Source organism: Sciurus carolinensis, chromosome 2, assembly GCF_902686445.1.
Source record: "Sciurus carolinensis chromosome 2, mSciCar1.2, whole genome shotgun sequence".
In the NCBI taxonomy this organism is placed as follows: domain Eukaryota; kingdom Metazoa; phylum Chordata; class Mammalia; order Rodentia; family Sciuridae; genus Sciurus; species Sciurus carolinensis.
The window spans coordinates 75,277,566-75,290,500 of NC_062214.1; the positions used below are offsets into that span (position 1 = coordinate 75,277,566).

Sequence of the window (12,935 nt, forward strand, 5' to 3'; positions counted from 1 at the left end):
CTCTTTATCCCTCTTTCCTTTTTCTGTGTTTGTGCCCACTCAGCCCGTCTTGCCTGCTCTTACCTGCCCTGGGGCCATGGGTAAAGTGTGCCCCATCACTGCAGTATGTCTCAGACATTGCTGAGAATTTTGACTCCTTGTCTATAAAGACCATATTTTAGCATGTGTTGCCTTTATGGCTCCTTCATCTCTTGACATATGACTTGTTTGAGGAAAGGCACACAGGAGTATCCACATATCTCAGTCCACAGTAAGCACTGGGGCTGGCATCCCTCCAACACACTGGCCACTGCCCATGCCACCAGGAGACCACCCCTCTCATAGGAGAGACCCCACCTGGGGTCTGGGCCAGTTCCAAGCCTGCCCTCTCCACATCCACAGTGTAGTCCAGCTCCCAAGCCACACTTTCTACTCCTTGCAATTCAACCACAGAAGTGTCGTCCTCAGATCAGGTTAGCTCAGCCTCCAGTTCTCAAAGCATCCTTCCCATCTCTCCAGGGAGATGCACATTCAAGTGGCAGCAAGACTCTGGCCCAACAGACCTCCCTCACTTCCCCTCCAACCGGCAGCCCACCAACCTCAGCTCCTTACCAGTTAACCATCAGGACAGCATCGTTCTCAGCAAAGAGTGGGAGGTCCCCACTTGCCTCCCACACAGCCAGGCAAATCCAGAGAAGGCTCTGGGACATCCCCAAGGAAATGTTACTGATTTCAAAGAACAGAGGATGCTCTGGTGGACAGTCGAAGAGATGAGCTGTCAGAATCTGAGACCTCCTGAGTTGCTGTTTTCACCCTCTATCCAGGCTGGGCAAGCACAAAGCCCTGGGCGGTCAGTGGTCGTTCCACCTTCCTGGAGATACCTCCGCTGGGAAATAGGAAGGATCTGTATACCCACAACAGGGCTCTGACATACCCCAAGTTATTTCAGCAAAGGTTAAATCCTGAAATCCTGATTGCAGTAGCAGGCGAGGGGGCGGGTCAGAACATAGCACAGATTGTGACCAGGGATTAGTAAAACACACAAATCTGATTTTCCCTAGGAAAAGCATCTATCAGCAAAGGCTATTCAAAGGCTGGGGGTCAAAAGACTTACTTATAAAGGACTTACTTTATAAGTAGGGACTTTATAAGAACTTGCTTATAAAAGGACTGTCAAGAAATTCATACATCCTGCTCTGTCCTCTTATTAACCAAAATAATACAAATAAACCCTTGTCCAAGATGAAGGTGGAATGGAAGGAGGGATCTGGACACCACTGATTATAGTGGGAACCTTGGCCCAGGATGGTCAGACCTCAAGGCCTGATGTGCATTAATTTGCTTCTTTGCAGGTGAATACACAATTATGACAGCTCATTTCCACCTGAAAAGGAAGATTGGGTACTTTGTCATCCAGACCTACCTTCCCTGCATAATGACAGTGATCTTATCCCAGGTATCCTTTTGGCTAAACCGAGAATCCGTCCCAGCCAGGACAGTTTTTGGTGAGTGTCCCCAAACCAAGCTTGGATATCAGTGTTTTGTGACTGATTCTAACCACCTCCACAGTAATAAAAACCACTGTCGCTGCTAAAATTTGGGACTTAATTGTCCCTCAGAGGCCCATGTTAAGGGCTTGATCTCTAGTCTGTGACACCTTTAGGAACCTTTAGGAGGTGGGGCCTATGAGGTGGGGTAAGTTAGGTCATGGGAGGAAGCTGTGCCCACAAAGGAAATTGTGGAATAGTGGTCTCTTCCTTTTCTCTCTTTATCTTCCTGGTCACCATAGGTGAACAACTTTGCTCCACCATATACTTCTTTCGTGATGTGCTGCCTCACCACAGGCCCAAAAGCAACTGACCTGACTATGGACTGAAACCTTCAAAACTGTGATCCACAATAAACCTTTCCTCTTTTTAAGTTGATTACCTAAGGTATTTTGTTACAATAAGGGAAAACTGGCTAACACATCCATCAGACTCCAAGTGCTACATGTCCATTCTGTGACCTGGGAAACAAATTGACCAGTTAATTCACAATTTAAGGTTAAGGATTAGGATTTAGGATTTCTCTCTGAATGATAGTTTAGGGAATATCACATGATCTATTTGATAATTACTCCCATTTTGGAAAGCCTTTCATTGGTAGTATTTTTTAAGGTTTGAAATTGCCTGCATATATCTTTCTTAGGTGCGATTTAGCTGTAGCATTTTCAGTGCTGATAAAGTACTACTTTGTAAGTTATCAGGCATTTTACTTTGAAGTGTAAATGCTACTTTAAAATGAACCATCATGTTGCAAGTTGATACATTAAATGCAATATGACAGTAATAAATTACACACACACCTATACAATCATCCCTCTGTATTCACAAATTCAACCTCCTTAGATTCAATCAATTGCAGATGGAAAATATTTGAAAAATAGTTGTACCTTTACTGAACACTGACTATTTTTCTTGTCATTATTCCCTAAAAATGCAGCATAACAACTATTTACATAGCATTTACATTGTATAAGGTATTATAAGTCATGTAGAAATGATTTATAGTATATAGGAAGATGCACATAGACTTTATGCAAATGCTGTGATATTTTATATAAGGGACTTGAGCATCCATAGGTTTTGGAATCTGAGTAGGTCCTGGAACCAATCCCCTGAGAGGGATGCTTGCATATAATAAGATTCTAGAACAACTTCATTTTATATTCTTAAGCCTTTAAGTACAAAAAGATGTATGTAGTTCAGGAGGTATCTTGGCACAATGGACAGAGTTGAGCATCTCTGACTTTCACCTTAAAATTCACTATGTACTATGGTAACAAAATACCTGATAAAAATTATCTTAAAAGAAGGGAAAGTTCAATTTGATTCTATGTTTGGGAGTCCATGGTAAGTTGGCCTTGTTACTTTGGGACCTTTGGTGAGGCAACACATCATGGGAGAAGTGTGTGATGAAACTGCTCACCTTGTGATCAGAATATGAGCAAGAGAATGAGAGAGAGCAGGAAATGTGCTGGGATTTCAATATCCTCTTCTCAGGATGCTCCTAATGACTGGAAGACCTCCCACTAGCCTCCACATCCCAAAGTTTCCACCACTTCCCAAAAGCACTATGGACTGGGGACCGAGCCTGGTAGAATCTGTTTCCTCTTGGAGATTCCCAATACATGTTAGGATGTTAAGCAACCTGAGAAGATGTAAGGGACCTGTTTGAGGTAATGCACAGAATTCCTCCTGCAAGCACAGTGATTATTTGATTCCTAAGAGAAATCTAAGTTGTCTACTGATGTCTCCTTAAGCATTAATTTCATGCAGAGATCCATGTTCAGTGGTATTTGGAAATATCTTTGAGGAATGACTTGGCATGAAAACAGATAACTGCTCTGACCACCAGTGACATTCCATTCCCTGATACTACATGGTTTCCTGTGGCTTCCATAATAAAGTGTCATAGACTGGGTGTTTTAAGCAACAGAGTTTTCTTGTCTCACAGTTCTTAAGGTAGGATGTCCAAGATCAAGATGTTAGCAGGGATGGTTCCTTCTCAGGACTGTGAGGGAGAACCTATTTCAGGCTTCCATCCTTGGCTGGTGGCAGCTCAACTCCAGTATTGGCAGTGTGTGCATATTTGTCTTCAGATTTTCTCTTTTTGGGGGGATAGTACTGGAGGTATAACCCAGAGCCTCAAGCATAGTAGGCAAGTGCTCTACCACTGAGCTACAACCCCAGCCTCAAATTTCCCCCTTGTAAAGAATACCAGTCATATTTTACTTAGTCCCAAACTAATGGTCTGATTTTAACTTGATTACTTCTGTAGAGACCATATTACCAAATAAGATCACATTTTGAAGTCCTAGAGGTTACAACTTAATTATATGAAGTTTAAGGAATACACTGTTTGACCCACAGCAAGTATGTTTACACCCTCATCCGTACACTGGTACACACCATGCAGAAAAACTTTTGTGATAAGGGAGGCAGGCAGGGTTAGCCTGTAGAAAACATATAACTGAAGCTTTAGACCTGACTCCGAAGATGAGCGGTCTCATTTACCAGCTGGTGAACATGGGTGCATTGCTAAATGCCTTTGTATCTTCAGGATTCCTCTGGTAAAATGAGGATTATAACACCCTTACGGAATGTAGCTTAGGTCAGAGTGTGACCCATAATTTGTCGGTTCTAAAGGGTTACCCACCCCCGCAAGGAATTTGACCTTGTTGTGTAGCCACTGTAATGTTTTCCGAGAGGCCACGGTCACTTTGCATAGCAGTCTTAGGGGGATGTGGTTCCCTCTTTGAGGGATTGACAGGCTCAGACTGATACAGTGCTTCAGTTGCACCCTGGCTCCCTGAAGTCTGCAGGTTGGATTAATCCATAGGAAAGAAAGTTCGTCTCATTCATTTGCCTTGCCCAACTATTTATAGGACACATAGCATATCTTTGTGAAGCACTTTGCTAAACACTGTGTGAACATGATTGCCATTTTTCCAATGGATCTTGCTCTAATGCCACAAAGACACACCATTCACTTAAAATGTCTTTGTTGAGGACCAACCATTTGCTTGGCTTGGTCCAAGCAAAAGCAGACACAGCTATGTAGAAATCAGACCAAATTCCTGCCCTCCTCAGTTTGTTTTCTAGAGGAAAGAGACATGCATGATAAGTGATATTTAAAATGCTATGAACATGTTAAACATCATGAACACATCTAGAGAGAGTCAGCTGCAGGCTGGAATGACAGTGGTGTCTTGTCTGTCTGTCATGTTTGCCAGTGTTGTACCAGGGGATAGGGGCCCTGCTGATCTGTTTCCATTCTCCAGTCTACCTGCTCTGACCCTGCAGGGGTAACCACTGTGCTGACCATGACTACACTCAGCATCAGTGCTCGGAACTCCCTGCCCAAAGTGGCCTATGCCACCGCCATGGACTGGTTCATCGCTGTGTGCTACGCATTCGTCTTCTCTGCACTGATCGAGTTTGCCACAGTCAACTACTTTACAAAGAGAGGCTGGGCCTGGGACGGCAAAAAAGCCTTGGAAGCAGCTAAGATCAAGGTACTGGCTCTAATTTCCTCCTTTTCCTTTCTTTCAGATTCACTTGACCAAGAAAGCATGCCTGTTCTGTATCTAAATATGAAATGAGAATCTTCTCCTTCTTGCTTCTCCCTCAACCTCAGAATGATTCCTTCCCTTATATTCAAGCCCTTACAAATTCTTTTTTTTTTTAACCATAGATCTCTCTTCTAATATATTTTAAATCACCAATTTCATTCAAGCAAAATTGGTGTTAAATGACTTGGACTTGTTTGTATTCATGCCTGTTTTCGCAAAAATAACTCCTGCCTCTTCAGGGACAACTTGTCCAGATGTTAATTGATTAATTCTCCTGCTTATTCTTTTGCCACTTCACCATGCAGTGTGTCTTCTTCAGGGTGGCATTCAGACTACGAAAAGAGCACACAGCTTAATGGGAGCATCCATCAGCCAATCATGCCTAGTCCCACTGACTAAATGATTTGGTTCCCTTAAAACATGCACATGAATTGTGAAAAGAATTCCTCTGTTCAAAACAACTAATCATCAAGTATTTAACAGGCTATTTGTGCCCAAATTTAAGGAACATTTGAAGGAAAAAGAGTTACACAAGATTCTAAGCTGAATCATATCCTTGGGGAGATGAGAATATGGTACACGGATAGAAAAGCAAACAGCACATGATAAACTGCTAATTATACCAGCCATAGAACAAATAAACTCTTTGTACTGAGAGAAGGGGAGGTCAGAGTCATTGGGGCAGACTTGGAAGTAAGCTTTTATCCTTCCTTTGGAAAATCTGCTTGAAGGGAGTCCCAGAAGGCATTATAGAAGACTCGAATTATATTTCCTGACCTCCCTATCATGCACCACAAATTATTAACAGCCAGCCCAGGATCCTGGTTCCATTGAGGGTATTCACTGCTATCCCAACTACAGCCCTTGTGTGCTCTTGGATTTGACACTGCATTTCCTTCCCTGGGAACATGTACTCCTGTGTTCCAGTGTCGCCCATGGAAGTGCCGCTTCCAAGTCCAACTCACTGTGTTGGAGGAAGGCTAGGCATAACCTGCCTTTTCTTGGAAGAGGGGAAGGAGAAGCCTGAATAGGAGCCTCACGTGTGTGTAGAAAGTCTATTTTAAAAGTCTCTGTACTTTTAAGTAGTATTTTATATGAGCTGGCAAATGCTGGGCTTCCTTCTCCCTGTTTGCTGCCTGCGTCTGACAGTGCAGTGTGCCTGCCCCAGTGCTTGACATTTCTACTACACAGATCCTGTTTGGTGGGTGTTTCAGAGGGTTAGGGGGAACAGGAATGATCTGACTGCAGTGGACAACAGGTAGGGAGCCAGAAAATATTTTTAGAGACAGGGTGCTCTCAGACTGTGAAGGTCCTTGACCTAACCATTTGAACTTGATCCTGCAGATGAAGGGAACCAAAGAGTATATTTGTTTAGGGAAGGAACAAGGAAGGAGTTTGAAGAAAGGGTGCCTCCTGCAGGTCTGGATTACTGGAAGGTCAATCTTCACCAACTTTCTGGATCTTCCATAGCTGCATGATGGCAGACTGGAGATGGCTAAGTCAGATGTAGAAGAGCTGTCTAGAGATCAGTGCATTACTTGAAGTTGTCTCGTCCATGACTGAGTCTAGCAGGAAAGTAAAGCCCAGGGTGAATGGAGAGACCTGAAATGTGGTTGAATGTTGTTGACAGTGCCACCATTACTGTTATTTGACACATTCATACTCAGCCTACTGGTCTAGATTGAGATCAGAATGGAAACCTGGAAGGACAGGGGGGTTCTAGAATAACTGACTTGCCTCCATCAGTCTTGTAGAATGTTGAGATGAAGTGTCGTTCCCCAGAAGACTATGATTCTGGGATTCCAGCCTTCCTGCTGTAAGGTTCCGTGCAGTGGAATCATCAGACTTTTGTGCAGGCACATCTGATGTCCAGACACAAGTAATGAGTGTAACTGAGTAATCCCTGTGCTTATGTCCATGTGTAAACTGACTGGTCCTTAGACATAGAAGGAATGTGAAAATATACTGTGTTTCCCACAATGCCATGTTGGGATCTACAGGAGTCAACACCAGATCAGAGTTTGGGGTACAGAGTAGTTTTCATGGGTGAGGATCTGAGAAAGCACAGAGGAGGAAGTGAGACTCAGCAGAAGACATTCCTCTGGGTGATACAGGCACAGCAAAGCCTAGGATAACTGACTGGGAAGTTCTGGAGCAAGCATTCTGGGTCATGGCTAGGACTTAGTGCTACAGCCTCTGGTCATCACAGGTGTCGGCTTCCCCAAGAACGATGTGACTCAGACAGACAGCTCTCTGCAGCTAAGTTTTCCTGAAGGAGATGACAGCCAGTCACACTGCCCACAGCTGGGCAGCAAGCTTTTTCTGGACGGGGATTCAGAAGCACATCTCCATGTCCATTACAACTCCAGACTCTCTTGAGTCTGTGTAGTCACTTCTTCCTGATGCTTATCCTTCAAAATTAAAAACACACATTATCATGACAGATGTGCCTTTGGCCTTCTGAATCCATGTTTTTTTTTTTTTTTTTTTGGTATCCTTGGATTCAACCACTGTAGATTTAAAATATTTGACAAAAAATGTGTTTGTATCGAACATGTGCAGACTGTTTTCTTGTCATTATTCTCTAAACTATAGTGTATCAATTTACACAGCATTTACAATGTTTTAGAAATGTTTTAAAGTATATGGGAGGTTGTTCCTAGGTTATAGGCAAATACTAAGCCATTTTATATATAAAATAAAGGATTTGAGTATCCTTAGTTTTTGATATCTGTGGGAAGATGAGAAGGATCCTGGAACCAGTCCCTCCATGATACTGAGGGACCACTGTATCTTCTCAAGCGCCTCTTTCCCTGGTTACACCAGGAGATGGAAACTACTCAAAGCCGTAAGGCAAGGTTATTGATTCCTTCTAGCAGACTGGCATGGTGCTCATATGATGGTTGGCCTTTGCACACAGTTTCTGATGTGTGGCCCCCTCCCTCTCCCTCCCTCCTCACAGCACCACCAGTGGTCCCCTTGCTCCCTGCACCTGACTCAGCGTTTGCTCTCCCTGTTTACACTTACTCCCACCTTTCTTATCCTCTTAGCTTTTTATCTTTCCCTATTTTTATGAATGATATACATTCATTCACTTTCTATCCTTTTTTCCAAATTTTACTTAATGAGATTACATTATATTCCCCAACATTTTATTATGCATATTTTAAAACATCCAGTAAGGGCTGGAGTAGTGGCTCAGTGGTAGAGCACTCACCTGGCACATGTGAGGCCCTGGGTTTGATCCTCAGCACCACAAAAAAATAAAATAAAGGTATTGTGTCCACCTACAACTAAAAATATATATTAAAAAACATACAGTAATGTTTAAAAATGTTTACAATGAACACCTGTCCACTGTTAATATTTTACTATGTTTATGTCATCACCATCTGTCATCTCTCTATCCATCCATCCTTAGTCCATCCATCAATCTATCTTACATGTTGATGCATTTCAAAATGAATTTCAGATGACAGTACACTTCTAAATAAATACATCATTATGTATATCATTAAGTAGAATTCAATACTGGTTTGTTGTTTTATTTTTTTGAAGTAAAAGTTATGCAGCATATTGCACACAAATATTGAGAGCATCTTTGCTGAATTTTGACAAACTCATACACCCTTGTGCCCCAGATCTCTACCAAGGTGTAAAACATCATCAGCTTCCAGAAAGTTTGCTATGCCTCTTAGCAGGAAGCTCCCGTTCCCACCTCTCCAAAAGTAATCACTATTCTGATTTTTTTCTCCATAAATTATCTTGCTTGCTCTAGAATTTCCTATCCAAGAAAAATGAAAACATGCTAACAAAAAATATATTCAAGAATGTTCACAGCTGCTGAATCTATACTAGTAAAGATTAGCAAGAGTTTAGGTATCTATCCATAAGATAAACAGTTGTATATTCATATAAAGAAATGCCACTCAGTCATCAAAGGAACAAATTACTGAGATAAGCAACAACATAAATGATTCTCAAAAGCATTGTACTGAGTGAAAGACATCTCACCATAAAGGGTACAGATTGTATAATGATTCTTAAGCATCCTTTTCTGCTCCTTTCCCTATAAGTCCCTATTGATTCCCTTATAACCACACACATTCACTCTAAATGATGTACTTAAAGGTAAAGAAATGATGGTTGATCTCTAGTGTAAGAGAAGTCTTAATTCAGTTTATTTATTCTAGGTTCTTAAAAAATGTCCAGCATTAATATCAGTAATGCCTCTTGCTCATGGCATGCTCCCTGGGTGCTGGTTATTTGGGTTTTAGACTTAGAACTCCAAGGAGGCCTGCAGTCTCCCAGGGCTGGACTGACATTCCTTTATCTTTTGAGAGATATACCTTTAGACCTTCAAAGGGAGCTGACAATTGCCTGCTAATGACATGTCCTTATATTCTTATTATATTTTGCAGAAAAAGGAACGTGAACTCATACTAAATAAGTCAACAAATGCTTTTACTACGGGGAAGATGACACACCCACCAAACATCCCAAAAGAACAAACCTCAGCCGGGACCTCAAACGCATCTTCAGTCTCTGTAAAACCTCCGGAAGAGAAGACTTCTGAAAGCAAAAAGACTTACAACAGCATCAGCAAGATTGATAAAATGTCCCGAATTGTATTCCCAGTCTTGTTTGGCACTTTCAACCTAGTTTACTGGGCTACTTATTTGAATAGGGAGCCTGTGATTAAAGGAGCTGCCTCTCCAAAGTAAGCCACCACACCAGACCCAGACACCAAGGAAGCCATACTTCCAGGAAAATTGTACCAGGGAGAGGATGAGCTAAGAGGACTCCCCGGATTTGGGCACTTTCAGGAAACTTTTGCATGTTTAATAATATGTACAAATAATATTGCCTTGATGTTTCTATATGTAACTTCAGATGTTTTGAAGATGTCTCATTGGTAAATAAAGCAAACAACTTTCTAGCAAAACAGGGAGGCAATGACTCTGACACTCAGATGCTCAGTATCTTAACATCGATAGTTTACAACAAGATAAGTATATTTTTAACTGTTCCAAGTGTTACCTAATGATGTTTTTTATACTTCAAATGTCATTTCATACAAATTTTCCCAGCAGATGAATATTTTAAGAAATGCTCCATGATTATTACTTGACCAACTATTGCAAGAAACAAAGATCACAGAGAGCACATTTTTCATTAAAAGGGAAACAATGGGCATTTATGTCCAAAATTAATTGTCTTTGATAATTCTTACTATTCTGAAATTTGAAGAAGTACTGCATGATCTGACATTAAGAAATACAATAGGCAAACATTTATGCAGAGAAATTTAATAACAAATATATAGTATACGAGATTAGCATATCAAATATTTCCCCAAGGAAAATTTTTAAGCAGTTAGGCTTAAAAAAATCTTTTTTTTTTTTTGGTGGGGAGGGAAGAAATTTGTTTCCCACCCCACTTCAACCTCTCCACTAACTGAACAATGACCAAGAAAGAAAAGGAGATGTTAAAACAAAAAGAGATTTGATGACATTCTTGGCCTCAACCCACATGTTCGCAGTCTCCAGAACATTGACCACCTCTTGCTGCCACCAGCGTGTAGTGCTTCAGTGGTGAGACATCGTAACTGAGTTATTTTCCATTTTACTTCCTTGTATGTATTTCATGATTGACTTACTGCTGTTAGCTTTTGTATATGAATCTTCAATGTTCATTAAAAAATAATAAATAAACTCATCTTTTGGGCATATATCATTTTTTTAAATAAAAAAAACCTCACATTTTGGTGAACTCATTTCCTTAAAATAATGTAAAAGAAACCTATCAGGGAATTATTGAGGAAGAAAATAAAAGGAAATAAAACTTACTCACCACTCTCTCCTGCTGCAGTCTAATTCTGTGGAGTAGGACTTGGAGAGAACACTGGGTTAGACCATAGTGAGGGCACACAGGTGCAGCCGGATACTCTCTCCCATTTCATCTCAATGATGCAGTGCCCCTTAGGCCTCTACTTGCAGTGTGTTTCCATGATGTTTTCTGTGGGCCTGGTGATTGCTGGTCTTAGCTCTGCATCTTCCTTTATCAGTATGTGAACACTCAGCAGAGTACTGCAATTGGGCCTTCTCCTTACTATTTGAGTAAGTATCAACAGACATGAAAGGAGCAGGTCCTACCCCTTCCATGACTCACTTGGAATTCCAGATTCATAAAAGTGGAGTTATAACTGCTAGCCAACGATATAAAAGCAGGCCTGTCTAAATGGACCATGTGTCCTGGTTCTTTAAGTATGCAAATATTCCATCACCTTATGCATAACTGGTTTCAGGAACTCACAAATCATAGGGTAAACAAAGAATGTTTTCAAGTGCTCCCATAAGAAGCATTTCCCTATTACAAGTGATGATTTTTTTTTCAGAATAATGTGTGTGCTATTATATCACAACCTAAAAGTCACCTAAAGCTCAACATGAAGCTCCTGTTTTCACTTATATTTCAGTTATATTTCTCTTACAGTTCTTTAAATTCAACTTTGCACTGAAGTTTGGAGAAAAAGGTACTATAAGTTATGCCCAAATGTTCATTCTTGAACATCTCAGTCCTGATCAAGTTGTAGTGACTTTTTTTTGACATGTTCTAGCTTTTATTACAGAAAACCCTTGCTGAGTTTCAGTTTAGAGATATGCTTACTGCATTACACACTGCTGAAATTTTAAACTGTTGAATATTAAGTGAAAAAGAGAAAATTCATTTTCAGATCCCTGATTTTGTATTGCAGATATTTCAGGGTTTGTTATTTTTAATGAGAACATAATAATCAGCTTGGGGGAAATAGTAGCAGGGCAAGAAACAAAATTTTTAGAAAGTAATTATAAATTACAATGCCCTACTTTTAGAATCAGTGTATTCAAATATATCCCTTTTGATATCACCACAAATAGAGAATATTATATTAACCATAATCAGAATTAATTTGGTACTTTCTTAGGAAGCTACAGATCCATCTCAGGAAAACCTTGACTAAACTTGTTCTAAAAGTGTGTATTTGCATTCAATAATTGGGCTTAAATGCTCTGGTAAAATTAAAATAGTACAGCAAATGCTCTCTGTTGAAGATTGATAAGGAGGTTATAAATCTTATCTACTCATATTAATGCCTTAGATATAGTGATCTATGTATCTCATGGGACAAGATATGGGAAGTAGGTCCATTAAATGGGAAATCTCTATTTTACAAATAGGGATACTGCAACCCACGAAGGTTAATAAATTGACTCAAAATCATATCAGAAATTTTTGGGGAAAATGGTGGTCTTGATTCCAGTTCTAAGTCCCTAAGTCTGAGTTCATAACACCATGCAATTGCTTTTATATTATTGCTAGTGTAGAGCAAAATTGTAACCTAAAATGAAAAATCTTGCTTCAAGACCTGGTTGAAAAACCTATTAAGAGTGGGTAGGGCTGGGGTTGTAGCTCAGTGGAAGAGTGCTTGCCTGGCATGTGTAATGCACTGAGTTCCATTCTCAGTACCACATATAAATAAGTACAATAAAGGTCCATTGACAACTAAAAAATATTTTTTAAAAGGAGTGTGGTAGCGTCTTGAAGGCACACTCCTATAAACCCCAGATTCCTGAGAGGCTGAGGTAAAAGCATAAATTTGAGACCGGACTGGATAACTTAATGAGATCCTGTCTCAAAGTAAAAATAAAAAGGTCTGGAGCTAAGTGTACAAGAACCTGGGTTCAATCCCCAAAACTACCAAAAAAAATGCCCTAGATAATTTATTTTAATGCTAAAAATACAATGTTTAAATCTGTCCTTTGTTGTACAAAATTTCTGTTTCTATTATGTTAGAAAC

At 40.4% G+C, this 12,935-nt stretch overlaps 1 protein-coding gene across 1 annotated transcript in view; it reads left to right on the forward strand.

Annotated features, from left to right (window-relative positions):
* Gabra5 (gamma-aminobutyric acid type A receptor subunit alpha5) overlaps positions 1-10,609 on the forward strand; it is a 74,463-nt gene extending 63,854 nt beyond the window's left edge. Inside the window, exons 7-9 of the mRNA XM_047540002.1 lie at positions 1,332-1,484; positions 4,827-5,038; positions 9,517-10,609. Of these exons, the coding sequence (XP_047395958.1) occupies positions 1,332-1,484; positions 4,827-5,038; positions 9,517-9,819 (668 nt within the window). The 3' untranslated portion in view covers positions 9,820-10,609. The remainder of the gene's footprint in view (positions 1-1,331; positions 1,485-4,826; positions 5,039-9,516) is intronic.
* Positions 10,610-12,935: the final 2,326 nt, after the last annotated feature.